At 43.2% G+C, this 19,734-nt stretch overlaps 3 protein-coding genes across 8 annotated transcripts; 1 reads left to right on the forward strand and 2 right to left on the reverse strand.

Annotated features, from left to right (window-relative positions):
• Nucleotides 1-49: 49 nt before the first annotated feature.
• Nucleotides 50-6,571, forward strand: LOC109536989. 2 transcript variants are annotated; one of them, XM_048666120.1, is made up of 11 exons: nt 50-357; nt 456-960; nt 1,014-2,196; nt 2,303-2,589; nt 2,690-3,213; nt 3,270-3,391; nt 3,454-5,314; nt 5,488-5,879; nt 5,932-6,111; nt 6,170-6,407; nt 6,462-6,571. In XM_048666120.1, the coding sequence occupies exons 1-11, from the start codon at nt 135-137 to the stop codon at nt 6,539-6,541; spliced, it is 5,595 nt and encodes a 1,864-aa protein (XP_048522077.1). In that variant the 5' UTR covers nt 50-134; the 3' UTR covers nt 6,542-6,571. The 2 variants fall into 2 exon arrangements, with proteins under 2 accessions (XP_048522077.1, XP_048522078.1); XM_048666121.1 differs by having other exon boundaries at nt 50-339.
• A 1,755-nt stretch (nt 6,572-8,326) lies between these two features.
• On the reverse strand, nt 8,327-9,446 carry LOC125504307. Its single transcript, XM_048666126.1, has 2 exons — nt 8,664-9,446; nt 8,327-8,605 (listed from the first exon to the last, which is right to left on the reverse strand). The coding sequence occupies exons 1-2, from the start codon at nt 9,444-9,446 to the stop codon at nt 8,327-8,329; spliced, it is 1,062 nt and encodes a 353-aa protein (XP_048522083.1).
• Nucleotides 9,447-10,833: 1,387 nt separating this feature from the next.
• LOC109537106 (vinculin) lies at nt 10,834-19,533 on the reverse strand. 5 transcript variants are annotated; one of them, XM_019903675.2, is made up of 24 exons: nt 19,497-19,533; nt 19,221-19,441; nt 17,161-17,268; nt 16,923-17,105; nt 16,608-16,811; nt 16,337-16,518; nt 16,170-16,287; nt 16,032-16,111; nt 15,849-15,976; nt 15,694-15,796; nt 15,539-15,635; nt 15,343-15,482; nt 15,065-15,288; nt 14,778-15,011; nt 14,531-14,728; nt 14,370-14,461; nt 14,213-14,300; nt 14,083-14,115; nt 13,356-13,469; nt 13,193-13,249; nt 12,626-12,747; nt 12,442-12,571; nt 12,061-12,264; nt 10,834-12,009 (listed from the first exon to the last, which is right to left on the reverse strand). In XM_019903675.2, the coding sequence occupies exons 2-24, from the start codon at nt 19,275-19,277 to the stop codon at nt 11,837-11,839; spliced, it is 3,069 nt and encodes a 1,022-aa protein (XP_019759234.1). In that variant the 5' UTR covers nt 19,278-19,441; nt 19,497-19,533; the 3' UTR covers nt 10,834-11,836. The 5 variants fall into 5 exon arrangements, with proteins under 5 accessions (XP_019759234.1, XP_019759238.1, XP_019759235.1 ...); XM_019903679.2 differs by lacking the exon at nt 19,497-19,533 and adding an exon at nt 12,826-12,864 and having other exon boundaries at nt 19,221-19,483; XM_019903676.2 differs by lacking the exons at nt 14,083-14,115; nt 19,497-19,533 and having other exon boundaries at nt 19,221-19,471.
• Between the last annotated feature and the right edge of the window lie 201 nt (nt 19,534-19,734).

Below are 19,734 nucleotides of genomic sequence, written 5' to 3' on the forward strand. Positions count from 1 at the left end.
CTCGTATATTACGTCATTGGTCTCAATCAACCCCAAACTGTGTCATTTACGGGTTATTCACCTGCACGTATTCTAGGCGCTGATTGACATTCAACGTCATTTTTCAAGGAAGAAAATTACGCGTAAGATCTAAAATGTCGAAGAAACAAAACAAAGCGCATCGGGACAAGCACTCTAGAAGCCACCGGAAGCACAAGCGTGAGCCGGAAAAACTGCTGGAAGAAATCGGCGCCAAAAAACTGAAAATCGATAAAAATGCATGTGGAGACTGCCCGGGGCCCCAAATTCCTCCGGATGCTGCCCAACAAGCGAAACGTTCCAAGGAACAAGCCCCCAGAGGTGATAAATCTGAAAAAGGTTCAGGATTTTATTAAAGTTTTGTTTTTTGCGCAACTTAAGCCGACTGGGCCTGTTTGACCACCTGATTTAACATCCTTTGAAACTTATGATTTTAGCTCCAAACTCAGCCACTGATAAAGCAGTCAGACATCACTCGCTGGAAAAACCCGAGCGCAGCTTCCTGGATAAAACCAGGCTGCTTTTCCGCAAGGAAAAGTCCTTCAACGACGCCCTTCAAAAAGCCAGCGATTTAAAGCATGAAAAACCCGAGACTAAAAGGCGTCACCACAAGCACCGCAGCCGGAAAGCAAAGGAAACTGTCGAAGACCAGCCCGTGAAGAAACGGGAAAAGTCGCATAAATCCAAACCCAAGTCGCAGGAGAAAACCCCCAAGGCCAGCCAGGGCTTTGGCACGATCCAGGAAGTGATTTTCTGCCAAATGAACCAGCCGCCGTACAAAATGAAGAACGACAAAACCGCGTCGGAGGTGAAAGATTTGTATCGTCGCATCAGAAATGAGCACAAGCACAAAGAGTCTTCCAACCAGGAAAAACCCACCGAAGCTGCAAAGTTAATCAACAGTCAAGGGGATCGTAAATCAAGGCACCATCATGGGGAAAGGTACTGAATCCCCTAAAGCTTCTTGTCAACTTGAACATCACCAACTGTTTCAGCTCAAAAAAGCCCCCAAAGCCCTGCGAAACTCCAGCAAGTGAACAGTACATCACACAGACTCGCTACCCAGACTTCAATTGCAAAGTCAAGCATCACAGCAAACGAAGGGAGCATTCCCACCACAAAATCAGCTTGGGCCCTTATGAGAAGTATTTCGCTTTGGACAGGCCCGAAAAGCATCATCATGAACACCGAGAGAAGATCCATAGAAGGCACAGTCCGGAAAAGGTGGAGCTTCGCAACGAAACAACGCAGGCTGAGGAGCAGAAGATCCACCAAATAATCGAAGGCGATTTGAAGAATTATTTCGGGAAGATCCAGACTTTGATCGATAGGAAATTGGACGCGTTGATGCAGATCAACAAGTGCGGCAGAAGAAAAGGCGACAAGGCGCGAAGCAAGTCCAAGCCCAAAGAGCCGCCGGTTGAACCAGCAAAGCCAGTTGAGGAAAAATTGAACAAAGAAGAGCTTATTAATGAAGTCATTAAGCGCCTGAAGCAGGAGGAGCAAGCTACATTGAACGCGAACACTTTATCAGGCAAGGAAACGATGAGGAAAGACGCCAGCAAAACCTGTGAGGGCCCGGTGAGGCTCCCCTATACGCACACCTCAAAAAAAGAGAATCTGTTCCTCCAAGAACATCCGCGTTTCTTCCGCCACATGTTCTCAGCCAGTGAGGAGACAGTGAGACCCAAACGCGGCAAAGAAGAACGAAGAAGCTCTTCTCCCGCTCGGTTTCCACTGGTCGCAAAACCGCAACATTGCTCCTCCCAAAGCCCTGAGCCGTTTCTTCAGGAAATATTTCCGCCCCCTGAGAGCTTCCAATGCCGGCAGAAGCACGAGTTTATTGTCGAAGGCATTGAACCGCCCACTTTAGAATGCCCTAGACGGAAACCAGGCAGAGTTATTCCAGTCAGGATCTTGGACTGCAAGACTGTTTCCATTGTGAACATCAAACCGAGGGAGGAGACTAGGGGAGTCATCCAGACGCAGACCAGTGGCAAGTCGCACAAGTCCTCGAAAACGGAGCGCGACTTGGTGGAGAAGAAGAAAAATTCCAAATCGTTTAAGCTGTATTATAAATATTCAAGATCGGACCAGGAGGACGATTGTTCGGACCGGGAAAGCGTTGTAAGCGACAGTGGGCGTTTGGTTTCTGATCCGTCTGAAGAGAAGGTTGTGGTAAGAGCTTCAATTTTCTGAGTGTCTCATCAAGAACCATGCTGAATTTGCTGGTTAAATATTTATCTTCCATATAAAAGGTACATAAAAGAGCACCTATTTTTAGGTGGTGCCGTTAGTGACAAAAAAATGGAACCGAGCAGTCACCCCTCGTAATTCGCATTTAAACAACATAATGGAGGAACCATCAGATCTATCGAGTTATTCGCCTCCCAATAGGGACTTTTTCGTGCCATTGAGCTGCACCAAGCAGTATTACTGCCGCGTTCTAACCAGCAGTCACTCGGATTATTGCCTCAAAGTCGACAAGAAGAGCGCTCAATCGGACCTCAGTGTGCAGAGCAGAGAGGCGGATGATGGACGGTTTATGTATTACGAAAATGGAAAGTGCAGGTATTAAATGAGTGAAGGGGATGTGTGATCTACCGGGTGTATCAATTTAGTGCGCATTTTCGATAATACAAAATGTCACTGATTATTTCATCGCGTTCAGATACCACAAAATCGAGAAATCCAAAAGCGACTTCAAGCTGTATCCAGACACTCACCACAAGCAGCAGCTGCTCAGCTCAAAGTCCGATGTTATTCTCGATGAAAACCGAGCCAGAGAAGTCCTAAAAACGCTTTTCCTGGAAGAGCGGAGCAGCCGCAAGCAAAAACCGCGCAACTATTCCGCATTCAAATCCGTGCTAAATGAAGAACTCTCCGCCAGATGTTGCAAGGAATGCCAAACCGAAACGAGCAAAAGCGCCGAAGAAACCAAGCAGAAAAGCCAAAAACGGTTTCAGGAAATTTACCAAACCATCGACTGTTTGGAGGAGAGCATCTCCTCTAGGCCTGCTCCTCCTGCGACGGTCGACGTGGCGGCCAGCGCTTTGAGGTTCACCCAGCCGCATGCTGCTAAAGAGCCGCGACTCAGCTCAAAGTCCACAAACAGAAAAATGTCTCAGAAGAGCGTAGGGGTGGGAGTTGGTGAGTTAGGGGCCAATGAGAAAAAGGTGCTAGATGTAGCAGTAGGTAACAATATCAGCGCAAATTTCCTTCAAGTTGGTTCTCTAGCGAAACCATTCTAGGCGATAGCAAGGGGAAATTGAGGGCGAAGACCCCAGTCAGGAAGCAGCCAGTTAAGGAACCGAAACAGTACAAATCTACCGGAGTTTCTCCCATCCGATTAACTGGAGAAGCCGTGGTTCAAGTAACCAACTCATTAGAGCTGCAGTATTGGCAAATCCCTAAAAATGCTATAAACTTTTGCAGGTGTCGCCACCACGCCCTCAAAGAAAACCCTGGACGCCCAGAGTGCGAAAGCCCAAACCGCCCTCGGAACAATCAGCCACTCCTAAGGTTAGACAGCAAACACAGACAACAAAGAGCGGTGCAGAAGCCTGCGTGAAAGTCTTCAGAAGCCTGGAGAAGAACGGAAAACCATCCAGTGCTTTAAGAGATGATTTCCACTCTCAAAGAGTCGAATCCTGCTTCCATAGATACGAAGCTGAATCCAGACGAATCCCCTCAAGTGCGCCGCTGACATCCAACGTTGGCCCGGCCATAGTCAGCACTGCCGCCTACAGCTGCCAAATGGATACAAGCCAGGTCGAGAGTTCGACCTCCTCTTCAGTAAGCGACGCGTCAAAGCCGGTGCGCAAAAGTAAGTCTTTGGTGGAGGTGAAGAACCAGTCGCAGTCGGAAATGTGCTGCCCGCAAGCAGTTGAAAAAGAGCAAAGTTTCCTGAGTGAGGACCTGGAGAAGTTCCGCAACAAACCGCGCTTGCGTTGCGCCTCAAAGTCGCACGGATCCTCATTGGAGCAGTACATCGGGGACAAATTCACCAGCAGGCTCCTCCTTACCAAGGACTACAAAAGGGGGCAGATCAGCTCGTACCAGAAGCGAAAGCTGTACGATTTGGAGCGGCGCCAAAAAATGAAGCGCAACTACCGATTTTCGAAGGAGATGGTCCAGCCGCAGATTTTTGAGGTGCGTTTTCTTTCCATGATGAATCGGCAGAGCTCTGAATCGACGGAACGAGCCCACGGGCGGTTAAAGGAGAAAGGCCATGGTGAAGCTAAGGATTCCCCAGACGAAGGAGATATTGAGAGTGCTGCTGCTGAGAGCTCTGAACAGGGACAAGTGGCAGACGGTGTAGAATCAGCAGGTTGTTCTTCTGATTCCACCTGCCAGCTGAAGCTGTTGTGCCAGCAGCTGCTGGCTAATGAAACCTTGATGAAATCCTGCCCTTGCAGTGCGCCAGGAAACCAGCAATGCCCTGCCTGTAAGAACGTCTGGACTGTTATGGATCAGCTGCAGGCGACTTTGGCTAAATACAGAAGAGCTGAAGACCCGGCGGAAAATCCTCAATATCCTAGTGAGGAAGCTATTGAACAACCCGCTCCTGAAGTGGAGGATATTTTCTCAGCCCCATTCAACCAGACATCCAGTGACTCCAACAACGTGGAACTAGTCAGTGTGGAAACGGTCGAGGAGTTTCGCTTGCCAATCTTATCGCAGCCAATCAGTTGTCCCATTTTAACCACAAACTCGCCCTCCTTCGAGTTCCTCTATGAAGAAAGAGATCAATTGGAGCCTGCCTCACAGTTCAGCAACTTGGTGCAGACTTTCAACTTGAACCTCAAAACGCCCCTCTTCCAAGCCATCAAACACACTCAAAGTCCGGCTGGTTCCATTGAAAGCGGCTATGCGAGCGTTAAATCCCGAAGCGGCCACAGCAGCTCGTTGACGCACTTTTTCAAAAAACCGAATATTGCTGCGCTCTTCCGAGCGCCTAGTCGCAGAGCTTTGCAGCTGGAGAAAGTTGCTTCAGAACCGGACGTGGAGGATAACGTCTACGAGGAGATGACCAAGAGTTGCCAACTGTATGCGAGGAAAGTGAAGGCCAGTGGAGAGGTGCGGCTGGAGGACAACCTGGAGGAGTATCAGGAGTTCTCGTTGCAGCTGCTGCTTGGAGGCAACGGCTCCATTGTGTTGGAGAGCAGGGCTTTGAGTCTGCGTTCCGGGTCGAGCGATATGGGGATTCGGGAGGATGCTGATGAGCTTGAGGAGGACGAATGTGCGTTGGACTCACAGGACGATGTTGCAGCCGAACATTTCGGCCAGCTTTCAGGTACATAAAGAAATGGGTTGTTACTCTACTGGGGAATTTGAGCGATTTTCTTTTTCATATAAGCTAATAGAGGGTATTCGCGAGCTCAACTACCTTTCTTGCCGTTTTTCCTGACTAACCTTTGGTTGTAACTCTCGCGAATACTGTTTAATAATCGCTTTTGATTGTTGCAGACACGATGATTCCAAGCGTAGCTGAGCTAACTAACTCACCAATCAGCTATCAGATAGTGCTCAGCAACCGAATTCTAAACACGGAAATCAGCACCTATTTAGGCCCTGAATTGATGAAGTCATCCAGAACATCCATCAGCATCCAAGAAGAGTCCTCTTGCACCTGGAACCCATCCAATGAGGCCCCTCAGGAATTCGTAGCTGAATTAATCAAAATCTACGAAAAGGAGCTGACGATTTGCGCAAAAATTTACGAAGATGTTGCCTTCGCCAGATCCTTATTGGACGTGGTTGAAGAGCCCAAAAACAGCGGCAAAAAGCTGGCAGGTTTTTGCAGGTTTTTCACCAGAAAACCTGCGGGGAAGGTGGAAAAGAGCCAGCTAAAGCAACAGGTAGGTTTTGAACAATCGGTGTTCCCAGGTGGATGCACATTGTATTTTTTAGATTTACTCAGAAGGTCCAGCTAGGAAAAGGCTTGAGATGTTGGCCTCCAGTGCTCGCAAGTGTTTCTCCATGCTGGCTGATGCTGTTATTGCTAACACCAACATCCAGAATGAGCTGAAGATTTGCGGGCTGTTGAAGCTGCTGGAGCGGCTGGAAAATGGCCACTTTCACCTGATCCAAGCGAGTTTTTGTTTTTTTTGGTGTGCTAAGTATTAACACAGATTTTGATGTTTTCCAGAATGAAACCCAGGTGGATCTGGAGGAGGAATTCCGCGGGCAGATCAAACAGGCCTTCAGGAGGGTCCACGAAATTTGTGCCAGGGAAGCGAAAAAATGCAAAAGGAGGATTTCAGAGCAGGAAATGCAGCTGATCAGGGCTTGGGTCATAAAGTTTCGTCTGGGGTTGCTTGTGGAAACTGAGCTAGTTGCTACTTACATTGGTCAAGGACTCATCCAGACTGAAGAAGAGCTCGAAGGTATTAGTTTCGGGTGCTGCTGTGGCCGGAAAGTAAATTGCTGATATTTTCCAGCTTCAGTGAGGTTCCTGTTGCGGTCCCAAGAGGTGAACGTGGCGCGGTTTGCGGAGTGTTGTTGTAAATTTAGGCGCTGATTAAACTTCTAAATAGCCCTGTACAAATGATTGAATCCTTGCCGATCTACTAGATAAAATGGGCTTCTTTTATTTGAAGTCACACTCGACGACGATATTTGGTATTCCCAGACATGAACTGGCAAAGCGCCACTAGATAAGTACAGAAACTATTAACCATAAATAAAATCATTGCACTATCAAGGGAAAAGAATCCGGCAGCACTCAGTGTGATTTTGCATTGAAAGGCCTGGTTGGCTAAAGCCAAGAAGTCTTTCCCGATGTTCGATGCGCGACCAATCATGCAGTCCTCTTCCGATTTTTCGTAGTGATTGTAGCATATCGCAATGGTTCTCTTGCCTTCTCGCCGCAACTTTTGTCCAATGATCGACAGTGTTACCAGGTAGCTCTTGAACAAGGCGATTACAAGAAATGGTTCGCAATCAACTAAATAACACTCACTAGATGTGGAAATATGTAGATCAATCGGCCGACAACATCGACCAGATCCATTGTTTCGAAATAATACATTCTGCCGAAAATGATCTGGGACAATATTCCCAGTACAAAGCATATGATGGTGAACACAGAAAACATAATTGGATAACCGAACAAATCGTTGAAGTCGGCTACAGCCTGTATTAGTTGGATGTAGATCTGGATATGCGGCCTGAGGCTGTCGAAATGTTGAATCTTTTGTAGTTTTTTATTGAAACGCCTGTGAAATTGCAGGAGTTCCCAAGCGATCCAGCAAATTCCCACTAACAGCAGTTCAAGCCGTTGATACATCCAAACGCTTATAAGTATCAGTATTGCAAGTTTGCTTGAGTTTCTGAAGACGTACTCTACAGCCACGTTTCTGAGGATAATCAGCACATAGGCGACAATGAGAATGCAGGCCGCTAGCACGCTGTTTCTTCTCCATTGGGCGACTTTAGCCAGGAATGTATTTGCATGCAGTAAGTTATCCAGTTTGCTTCGATTCCTTAGGGCTATTCCGGATATGGAGATGTTGCATAAGAAAAGGAACACATCATAGAGACTCCCGGGTATTTGGATCACCAGCGGATTACCAAGCGATGCTCGCCACACTATGTAGCCGAATTGGGAGAATGAGAAAGCAACCAGCCAAAGCACTTCATAGACCCGATAACTTAGTCTTCGGCTATATTTTTGACCACCTGGCAGAGAATAGAAAGTGAGAAGCACAGAAACTGAGAAAGCCACAAACTTGTTGGCCATTTTTACGGTGATCTTTCACGCAAATGACCGAACAGCGAGATGTTGAAAAGCTTTTTGGTAAATGATCGCAAGCCGCCCAATGCTCATCAATCATTGTAAGGCATCTGATTTCGTTTAGTAATGAGCTATCAAATCAGGTAAGTGCAGTTAAGAGTGGGTAAATTTAATTGCGTCGTTTTAGGTGGATAAAAAAATATAAGTACTTACGCATCGTTTTGGGTTTTTTAGAGCAAAACGCCCCAGCAGGAATTATGGAGAGTTTAGAGGTGGACTGAGGTTTTTCTTTGCAAATCTTTGTTTCTTGCTTCGTGCACTTGGTCCAGATGAGTGGTCATTTTTTGCATGACTCTGCAATTAATACGATCAGTTTTCCAGAAACTAGCTTTGAGGGATTTCGGGCAGGAAACATAAAAAAATATGAGTTGATTCAATTACACTTAAACATATCTAAGCAAAAAGTGACTTGCAGGTAAACAGAGCGTTTTTCCAATTAATTTTCCCAAATACGGTTTCAAAATGTTTTATTTCCAATCGTCACTTTGCTGGCACTTTTCTAGTGCTTTTCTACATGAACTGCCAAATGGCTACCAGATAAGTACAAAAAGTATTAACAACAAATAAAATGGTCGAACTGTCCAGGGAGAAAAACCCGGCAGCATCCAGGGCGGTGCTGCGCTGAAAGACCTGATTGGCCAAAACCTGGAGTTTCTCCTTGGTTTCCGAAACGGGGCCAATCACGTAGCTTATATCCGATTTCTCCGAGTAACTGAAGCAAATCTCAATGGTCTTCCTGACTTCTCTTCGCAACTTTTCTCCAAGGACGGACAAAGCTATTATGTAGCTCTTGAATAAAGCAGCTATTGATTAGCACGAAAAATAGCAATTGACCAGAAAAACTCACTAGATATGGAGCTAAGTAGACCAAACGGCGGACGACGTCGCTAGTATTTAGTCGTTCGCAAACATCTGCGTTGCTGGAAATCATCTTGGACAATATTCCCAATGCAAGGCATAAGATGGTAAAAACCGAAAACATAATCGGATATCCGAACAAGTCGTTAAAGTCTAATACGGCACGGCACAGTCGGTTGTGAACCTGCAAATGTGGGCGAAGGCTGTCGAAGCCTTGAATCTGTTGCAGCTTTTTATTGAAATCGCCGTGATACAGTTGCAGTTCCCAAGCAATCCAGCAAATTCCCACTAACATAATTTCTAGTCGCTGAGCCAGCCAAATGCTTATGAAAGCCATAAATATTTCTAGAATGTTTGAGGTACCAAAGTTGGATAGTACAACCTGGACTCTAAAAAAAATCAGTACAAATGCGGCAGCGATAAGAAAAACCGCAAACACTCTGCTTCCCTTCCTTTGAGTATTTCTTGCCAAGCATTTCATCGCATGCAGCAAACCATCCAATTTATTTCGATTTTTCAGCAAAACTGTGGATATCGAGAGATTGCAGAGCAACAGCAACACATCATAGAGCGTCCCCGGAATCTGCATCACTGAAGGCTTTTGGAGCGAGATTCGCCACACAATGTAACCGGATTGAGCGCACGGGAAAAGAAGTATCCAAAGCCATTCATAGAGCCGATAGTATGGCCTGAATCTCGGGTTTTGGATAACTTGCAGACAATAAAGGCTTAGAAGCAAGTAAAGCGGCAATGACACGATATTGTTGCGCATTTTTACGGTGATTTATCACGCAACTGACCGAACAGCGAGATGTTGAAAACCTTGTTGGTAAATGATTCCGAGCCGCTCATTACTCATCATTGTAATCAATCTGATTTCGTTTAGTAATGAACTATCAAATCAGGTAAGTGCAGATTGCATGAAAAAATATACGTATGTTCCGGAGTTTTTAGACCAAAAGTTGCCAGCAGGAATTATTGAGACCTTAGAGGTTGAACTGAGGTTTTTCTCTGGAAATCTTTGATTCTTGTTTAAACTTCTTTCACTTGGTCCAGGTGAGTGCTCAATTTTTTGCAAGCGCGTGGCGGGTCTGTTTAGGATGGGCACATTTTTCCAGAGGAAGTTTAGTTGAATTTGTAGCCGGGACTGCACTGACCGATAAACCAGCTTTGCTGCTTCCGAAGCGAACGATGATTTAAACAGTGCGCGGTTTTAAGAGGGCGGCAAATTTGGTCGCTGGATATGAATGCGCTTGTTCCGATAAGTGCACTTAAAAGTAGGTAAATAGAAGAGAAGAAAACGTTTTTCAGTCATTCTTTCCGCAACTATTAATGTTTTTAATTTTAGTCTCTAGGAATACTTAACATTATTTTCACATGAGCTCTTGCTGTCACTTTTGGACTTTTATAGTGTTCGCTTTCGGGGATTACGTAGGAAAGTACGAAGTTTCATCACTATTTTTGATAGCGAAAAAATCACTTTTATCCATTACAATGACAATTTACCCTTCCTGTCATTATTCTATTTGCGAGTTCAACTACCGATGGTGGCGCTGTAAAAGTCAAATTACTTGTTGCCGAGACTTGTTTATTTATTGGAGTTGATGACAATTATAACATAAAACAATACTTACTCACTTTTAGATCCGTTTCTATTTCTTTAAAATCTTGCAAAAGTTGATTAGGACGAAACAAAACTCAATGAACTCAATGAAATCACAAACACCAATGTCAACAAAACAAGTGTCAAACTACTAGTTAACGTGTAGTTATAAGTTTAGCCACCAGGGGGGCGTTTGGACTTTTGAACTCGCGAATTAAATTTTCAACATCCGGTGTGGAAAGTACGCACGCTTCCGACAACTTGACTGTTTGTCTCCGACTGTCAGTACAATGTTTTCAAAGCCGTTTTTCTCAAAATCTTATACCTTTTCCCTGCAATTTTCCACCGAGGATCAAGAAAAATAGTATCGGTAGAACTTCACGCGGTGCCGATACTTCGTCTTGCGTACTTCTTCGTAATTGCGTACTATTTTTAGCTTTCAGTCAGCGAAGCAAACCAACGCTTGGCTGGCAGTAAAAAAGCGCTGGAAAATGAAAGGAAACGTTTCACCATTTGAAATGTATTGTAGACAGTTAAAAGGCCTGGAAGGTACACATTGTTATATAATTTTTACGTTTATTAATCTATCGATCTAACAATAACTTTAAACATGTTTTGCAATTACACTAAAAAAATGCAGTATTGCTCTTAGTAAACGGTACATTCTTCATCTCTATATAAAAAGCTTATAAAAATAACTTTCTAGATATAAATCATAGATTATTTTTCCAAAGGCAAGTCTACATCACTTCGAGATTGGTCGCCAACCTCCTACCGAATTCGGTGATTTGCAATGGAAGACACAAGTGTGAATAAAACCATGGCATAAACAGGGAGTAAGGCAAATTCAAGGCACGCGACAAATAATAGAATCTAAGTTAAGTTTGGCCGAAGACAAGGATACTATGGAGGTTGGTTGCCACCTTTCCACCTTTTGCGACAATTAATCTAAATTGTATACGTTAGAAAAGAACGCCAGTCTATATCAAGGTTAAAGGGCTACAAAATTAGTTAAGGATTATTTTCACATCGATTGAAATTATTACAACACGTAACAACAAAATAGTTAAACAGTTACAGATCAAACCATCAACATATGTGATATGGTAAAATTTCACTTTCCGTACAGTTGTTTGGACACATTTTGTGCTTCCTACATTAAAGTATTAGTTTCAGTTAAAACAACCGGTTATCGACATTGAACATTAAAATTAATCATTCAATAAATACGAATTCTGTTAACGATAAAATGAACACAAAGGGACATGGGGGTTTACTCGTTATATCAAATTTAGTTGGGTTTTTCGTGTTGATCAAATGACAATGAACTGTACTTTCACAGTGATAAAACCTATATAATTTTCGAGACTAGCACACTCGCTTGCATTTCAAGTGCATTTTGAAGAATTTGCGAAATCTAATACATAGTAATTTAAGCTCGAGTACAGTTCGATTCATTTTAAAACGCCCTTTTCTATTTTAGATATTTCCAAACAAGAGCGTTTCGGCAGTAGGGAAGCATCTAAAATATTAAGGAACGCCCAAGTAAATACAGCAATTTAAGCATAAGCATACCACGGTTGCCTGCGAACCCATCTTAGCCGACCATGGGTTTGGGCATGGATTTTCACGCTGGCTCCTTCAGCGGCTCTAACAGTTTCTTTGACGCTTTGCATCAAATTCTGCGCGTTTCCTTCCAACATTTCGGTCGCTTCTCTGTCCTCTTCAGAGCCTGAAAAATCGCGATGCAAAATCCAAACTAGCCAAGCATGTGAGTGAATACCTTGCGAACCCAACATTGTAGCCTTCACGGTGCTCAGAATCTTCAACTGCGTGGCAATAGTTGGTATTCGCTCGCACACTTGAAGCAAATTGGTTCTGATCCTCTTGTCCGTACATTCTCTTGCGAGTTGCTTCGCTATTCTGGTGGCATCAGCACTCGCATCTGCTATGGCCTTGGCAGTGGCAATCAGCTCACGTTTTGAACCTTTAAAATTGGGTTTTCCGGGTTAACATTCATAGGCTTTAAGGCGGTTAAAACAGAGGGCTTCAGGAAAGGCTCGCTCTTGATACTTAAAACCTAACGAGCCGAGCCTGATCGGTGCTTTGACCAAACATCAAAGGGATTTTGCAGCGGATCAGGCTTATTTAAGCATAATAGTACCTTTATCATCGTTGTGAACGAGTTCGGAAAGTCGAGCCATCAACTTGGCCATTCTTTGAGCGGCCGCGATGAGTTCGTTGTCTTTGGCCGACCATTGGCGCACTTCTCTATGTAAATTGTGGGCGGCCACCTAAAACACACTCAGCATTCAATCAACATCTCCATTAATTAAGTTTTTTCCTACCATAATAGGCTGGCTGGGATTGGGAATGGTCTTGAACACGTCATCCTCGTCGTCTGTTTCTGGAGGAGGAGGACGCAATGGGGCGCCATCGTAAGGAAGCGGAGGCCTTGGAGGCGCTTGTTCTTCAAGTAAAACAATACGAATTAAATTCCCCGACTAAATTTGCCCGCGGAAATAGTTTGATAAGCAACGTAACATACCATCCTCTAAAATGTATTCGGGAATGAAGCTGTAAAATCCTGAGTGCGCATGAAACGAAGATGTTAGTAGAATTAACAAACAACACTGAAACTGGCCAGGAGCCGTTCAACAAGCAAGCGTTTTATGTGCAGCCAAAGCGAACCAAACAACACTGGAAAGGAGTCGAGCTGATGCCATCAAAGATTCATGAAAACTGGTAAGAAGTAGGTAATTCTTCGGGGGTTTTTATCGTTGGAGACAAAACAGCCATGCCTAATACAAATAACCCAGCAGCGGCTTGATGGTGCAGTTTTCAAAAAAAAAATGCATCTGGGACTTGAAAGTACAAATGTAACCGGATTTTTTAAATTAATAGCTGTGGTTTACCTGAGGTCGATTTATATGAAGGCACTAGCTCTTGCATAAGAACATCAGAGTTGTCCCCTAAAATATACAACGGATACATATTGAAGAACCTCGACTGGTTTAACCCTTTCATTTAACTTTCTGTGACTGATTATTACTTTCTAAAATTAGGATCAATAAGTACCTCTAGCCCACTTTGGCAACGGGCTAACAGGCCTTCCGTAGTGTTGATTGGGGCTATATTGGCCCCCATAAAATTCCGTTCCTGGGCTGGGTGCGTCCCTCAAAGATGACCCAACTACAATTGTTATGTGAGAAGGACAAAAAGCAGTTTTTATGCCAATTATCACAGAGAATTTTTATTGTGATGGAGTTAAAATCCCGGGACTTTTGTATAAGCATGTTTGGCTGTGCATAGAAAAGTGTTAATTAAAGGAAATTAACTGTCGCAAAGCTGAAATGAATTCATGCAAATTTGTACAACACGTAAGTGCAGAACATTTTAACTAATTGTGCTATTAATTTTCTACTTTGGTGATTTTTGGCTTGATGTAAAAACAACTGTTTGCCTTCCCAATTCGGTAAGTAAAACAAGCGAGTGTTTAGTCTACGAACAGCAAAGAAAACGGACATACAATAGATAGTTGCTGAAAAAGGTGGAAAATTGTGATAATTAATCAGAGGAATTTGCTAAAAACGTTTAAAATAACCCTCCTCCCTAATAAGTAGGAAGCGTTAGCAAATTTCTGGAATTATTATCGTAACTTCACTGGAATGTTCTCAAAAACATATTCAGGGATCATTAACTTCAGATTAAATAAAACTGAGAATACATTCCTTTTCTTGGATATATCTTTAGCAACATTCCACATTACTTTGTGCTAGAAGGAAGTAAATAAAACCCATAATACCTTTTTCTACAAAATATTGATTCGAAGGTCGTTCTGAAAAATATTAGAAAGTAATGTTAAAATCATTATTCACAGGAGTCACCAGAGCCAGATTAGAAGACATAAATGAAGAAAAACATGCGATTCTTACCAATGTGAAGGTTGTTAATGTCGGGAAGTGGCGGCAACTCAGGACTGACCTGGACGGCGCCTCTTACTTGACCGACAGCATTTAGCAACTGGTAAGCACAAAAAAATCATAAGGGAAATAATGATCAATATGATCATAATAATCCAAGTTTGCTTACCGCCTTATTGGACTCTCGCCATCTAGACACTGCGTTATGATCAGCTGGATTAACGGCTACAGACTTAGCATCTTGAACCATGGGAGGAACCGCTAAAAGGGCAAATAATCGGTGATTTATACAAGGTTTAACTAATACAATTTCCGAGAAAAAATGTTTACCTCCTTGAAGAGCATCCGAAGCTCTATTCAATTCGTTGATAAAATTGGGATCTTCAGAGTTATCCGATTCCTGTTTGGCCACCAAAAGAACGCGATTGGCCAAGCGTGCAATTGCCGAAGTGTTATCGACCATCTTCTGCGGCTGACGATTTTTGATGGCTTCTTCGCACAAAAAACTGTGTTTCTTCATTTGCTCCTCTGAAACTCGACGTTACTTTCTGCAATTCGCACACTATGTAGGTTTTACCTGAGGCCTTAATAAAATCGGCGGAATCTGTAGCCTCATCGCAGAGATTCCTCATTTTTGTTACAGTGTCAGCGTATTGTTGTCGAAGATTCTCGAAATGCTCATCTGCAGCCTTACTCGACGGATAATTCATGCGGATGCTTCCCGCAGAAATTAATTGTGGTGTTAGGCTTTCCACCTGACTTGCCACGCTACTCAAGGCTTCCGCAAGCTTCTTATTGCCACCACTGCCACCTGAAAACACATTTCAATATTCAACAATTTCGATGCTGTTGCAGATTCTGTACCTGCAGCGACCATCCGCGCGGTTTTAACCGCCCGGTTGCTGAAATTCTGCAAATTGGACGCTTTATCGGAGAAGTTTTGTTCGCGATTTGGGGTTCCTTCGGGCGCCAAAACCGCTTCAGTGAACAGCTTCAACGGCGTCACAATGTCGATGAAATCTTCCACGACCCGATTGGTGACGGCTTGTTGAATTTTCTCTTTCAATTCGTGCAATTTCTGCGACAATCTAAAGCCAAGAAAGATCGCTTTAGAGTCCATTATCTTTTTGCAATTGGCTTACCTTCGAGCAATTTCATGCGCTTGGGGAGTGTTTCCCTTGCCTTGGGCGCACAGGTCGGCTAGCTGGCGGGACAGCGAGTCGACTTCGTCGCAAAGTTGCAGAATTTCCGCCTTTTGGACGCCGGGAAGTCCATCGGCCACCTGGAATTACAAGCAGACTTTGAAAGGACGAAAGCTGGTTTAAAGGAAATTTCTACCTTGCGGCCTTCTTCTACAATGGCATTTATGGCGCGACGGCCTAATCCTTTGTCGTCCTGGCCTGGATTCGATAGCCACTTTCTGGCTTGCTCCAATCTGAGGAAAAATAAACAGTTAGTTTTAGTCATTAACCGGTTGCAGATCAGCTGCTTACCTTCCTTGGACCGTATGGGCGGTTTGCTGCAGGCCTGCTTTGTCCACGTTGATGATGGCAGTATTAACCGCTTGTTGGAGTTGGCCCAATTTTTCCTTAATACCTGGAATTGGCAAGGAGTGAACATATGAATTAAGAAGTATTTCTGGGTTTACCCCTGGCCAACGACTCAGCTTGCGGGGAGGCGCCTTTTCCATCCTGGCGCAGTTCACACAATGCATCAGTCATCGTTGTTAAATCAGAGCAGAGTTTGTTGATGTTGTGGGCATCTTGGGGTAAGCACCTAATCACATACTCGCTTGAATTTTTCTCCAGACAAAACCTGTTTAAATGCTCACCGTTCAGCGACCTTTTGGGCGTCTTCTATAATCTGTCTTAACGATTTCTCGCCCACGCCACCTCTAACTGCATTTGGGTCCTAAATAACACCATTATATAATTACAAACAACGTTAAGTTATTCGAATGATTGCTTACCAACAGCCAATCACTGGCAGCGTTCAGCTTATTCTGGATGGCGTTTTGCAGCTTTTTCAACACCGTTAAATTGTCCAGATCGCTTTGTTCTTCATCATAGCTGGTCAATTGGAGCACGCTAAAACGGACTTTGAAGGTTTTCCAAAACGCACTGTTTACGAACTTACCGGATTATTTCATTGATTTCATCGGTCATCCTTTGGGCCAAGTAGTTGCGGTTTTCCGCTGCCTCATCGGCGCCTTTTCCTTCTTGCGACACGATGTGGATGTAGATTTTCATTGAACAGATCAATATGGGGGCCAGTGTTTTTACTTGCTCCAGGCATCTGACCAGAATTTCCGAATGCACCTGAAAATTGCCAAAAATATATACACATTTCTTATGATTTTAGACACTGTTATGCGATGAAATGGGCTGAAAATCCTCCTCGAACTTGCCTGATGGGTAAGTTCCTTTTCTCTGTCGCTTACTTCGCGCGATACGCGGCTTAAACAGGGGCTCAAATCGCGCAGGAATTGCACCAATTCGTCCAGAGTTTCAATCACTTCGGCCACTGCGAGATAATCGAGCACCCGGTGGCATTCTCTGATGATTTTTCGCACTTCGGATTCGTCAAAGCACAATAGCAGAGCCGATGTTGCCTGAATAAATAGCGCGCTATTAGCTACACTGGGTGATAAGTTGAGAAGAAATAAGGGCGGGAAATTAGTGAACACTCTGTAAATCAGACGGATTTTTTTGGTTGAACATACCTGTAAAATCCCTCCGCTTCCTTCAATTAACAGTTTTCTAGCCGGAGCTGAACAGGGATCGACTTTCAGTCGGGAACTGGCGTCTTCCAATAATCGGGCAGATCTTTCGACACGTATTAAGGCTGCTGGCATGTCTTGGCGTAAAATGGGATCATCCGAGCTGTTAATGGTGTCCCTTCCGACCTGAAGAAGTCGAAGAGCAATGAAGAACGATGCAAAACCCCAGTCTTCAACTTACCTTGACCAGATTTGAAACTGCACTGCTAACGGTGCGTACAGGCTGCTCCAAATCTGGCATAGGAATGCCATCTTCAGCTTCTTCATGTAGAATAACGAGTTTGGATACCTGGAGAGAAGAAGCGTTTTGGTTTTGTGTGCGATTGTAAGTGCCCATGGGGCCGGAATGTGATGCAATGATCGGGAGTAGACATCATTTGTTTAGAAGAAATTGGGCTGATTTATATGCAAAAAGAAGAAACGTGCTGGTTGTTTTTCAGAGAAAAACGTTGGAAATATAAAAAATAAACCGATAAATCGTCCGGAGTAATTAGAGAATGGTTGCTATGCGGTGCAGTATGGATAAGCATGTAAGTAATTTTAAAGTTCAATTTTAATGCATTTTGGGATCATATTACGAAGAGAAACAAGTGCGATAAGAATTTATGACTAAACAAATCGGTTTTTCCAAGTACAACTGTGTCCAGTTAAGAGCAGTAGGTAATTTATTTACAGGCAGTTTGCCGAATTATTTCGCTAGCTTTTCGGGCTTTTAGGCCCCAGCGGAGAATAATTTTTTATGACGTTTCGCAATGTATCTTCAATTTGGCAATTGATTGTGAATCTGATTTTCAGAAGGCAGAAGAGGTTGAAGCTGAACTTTTCTTGAAATTCTCCTTTCTCCTAATGCAAATTTTCTCTGTGGAGAATCAAGCTCCATCCGTCCAAATTATTTTCTTAGTAAGTTAGTTTCGTCTTCGAGCACGCTGGAAATTATTGCGGATTGTGGCTTTTTCGGGTAATGTTTGGTGTTATTTGTTGCTTGCTAAATGTGCAATGACGACGATGGAGTTGGGAGCGATTCTTGAAGTAAAGTGACAAGAAAATAGGGGTTTGGTTGTTTTTTTTTCTTTTCATTGTAGTTTAGATGTTGAAAACCTCTGTGTTGTATGCAATAGTTTCGCAAAGACAGATACAAAAAAACTGAAAGAGATCAGAAAATTCTTAAATTGACCAAGAAATGCAAAAATGTGTTCGGTCGAAGTCAGTGACGCACCACAAAAAGCTCGGGTGGGTAAAAGGGGGTATGCGTCTAGAAAAAAGAACCCCTTGTAGATTTTCACAACCAGTCGCTTTGCCTACGGGTAGAGGGTATAAACATTAGCCTACGTTAAAAATTTTAGCAAAATATCTCATGAACTGTAGGAGCTATACAACATTTTTTTGAAACTTTAACACCCTGTATCTTGTTAATCATGGGCCTAAGAAAAAAACTGGAATGGAAACCCGACTTGTTTTGAGGTCCTCTGATGCCCCTGCTCTGTGTCCGTAAAGTTGTGAATCACCCTGTATAATCGCACAAAAATGTTAAAAAGAGGATCAGACTCAGAAGTTTCCCGTTTGCTTGCAGTAAAATTTCGAAATTTCCCAATAAAACTGAAGACATAAAAATGGTTGCTATGCCATAAAGCTTTGTTAGGCACGTAAATGAGCCTACCAATCAAATGTTAATTCATTGGTGAATCATGTTGCCCAAAAAAAATTGGAGATAAAACAATTGATAGCTAAACAATCTAGTTATTCGTGGGTGTAGATGGCACCTGCTGGACTAATGAAATTATTCACGCCTAAATGGGGGGCTCAGCTATGAATGAAAATGACCTAACCTTATTTGGTAACTACTGTTGACATGTAGTTTAGCCAAAGGCAAACCAGCTGATTTAATCTTAGTTAATCGTATTGGTAATGTTATGGTTGGAGTTCCTAATTTGCTGGCATTCAAATCGTCTTGAAGCTGAATGAAATGCATTTTACATGGATTTTACGTCTATTTTTGAGCGAAACGCTGACCACATTGGCTAATAAGGCATGAACACCTTGAGAAGTCGTTCCTGCTGTTGCTTAATTTGTCATAAAATTATGAAAATTGACCAACGCCTACTCATTTGAGCGCGATCCAGACAATTTCCGTCTTCCTCTCGTTGGTTTAGCAATGCCTTATCAACAACTCAGTTCCGATATGAACAGCCCGAATGAGTAAGGCTTTATTTTTAAAATACATTGATAAACAAATCAAGTTACCTGTTGTGCAACGGGCTCTAAAATAGATTCGATGGTTTTTGTATGAAAAACTGGCATCTTGACTTCTGGACTAATTCACCTATTTAGTCAATTTGTTCACTTTTTCTTAAATATACACTCGCAATAATTCACACTTGACGGGATTGGTAATCTGACGAAAATCGAGCGATTGTTTTCTATGAAGACATTTACACCCAACACCGATTAATAAACAGAAGAAACTGAAAATCTAAAAATAGAATACGAACACATAAGAATAATAAGATCTTAACCTACTTGATTTGGGTTCCGATTTGCGCTTGCCCGTCGTAGTGCGCTTTCTTTAATCCGTTCTTATTCTTGGACTTTGGTGCATTATAAACTAGGCGCTATTTTCGCAAAAAAACTAATTTTACAGAAAAACTAAATATTTGAATTAACGAGATTTGTTTGAGGTATTTTCTGAACTGTTCTGGTATATCGGGAAAGATAGACGAAGATAGGGCGGTTTCCATGGCGATTAATATATTGTGCT

The sequence above is a fragment of the Dendroctonus ponderosae genome, unplaced genomic scaffold (genome assembly GCF_020466585.1).
Source record: "Dendroctonus ponderosae isolate FM_Combo_2020 unplaced genomic scaffold, Dpon_F_20191213v2 Dpon_F_20191213_4, whole genome shotgun sequence".
In the NCBI taxonomy this organism is placed as follows: Eukaryota; Metazoa; Arthropoda; class Insecta; order Coleoptera; family Curculionidae; genus Dendroctonus; species Dendroctonus ponderosae.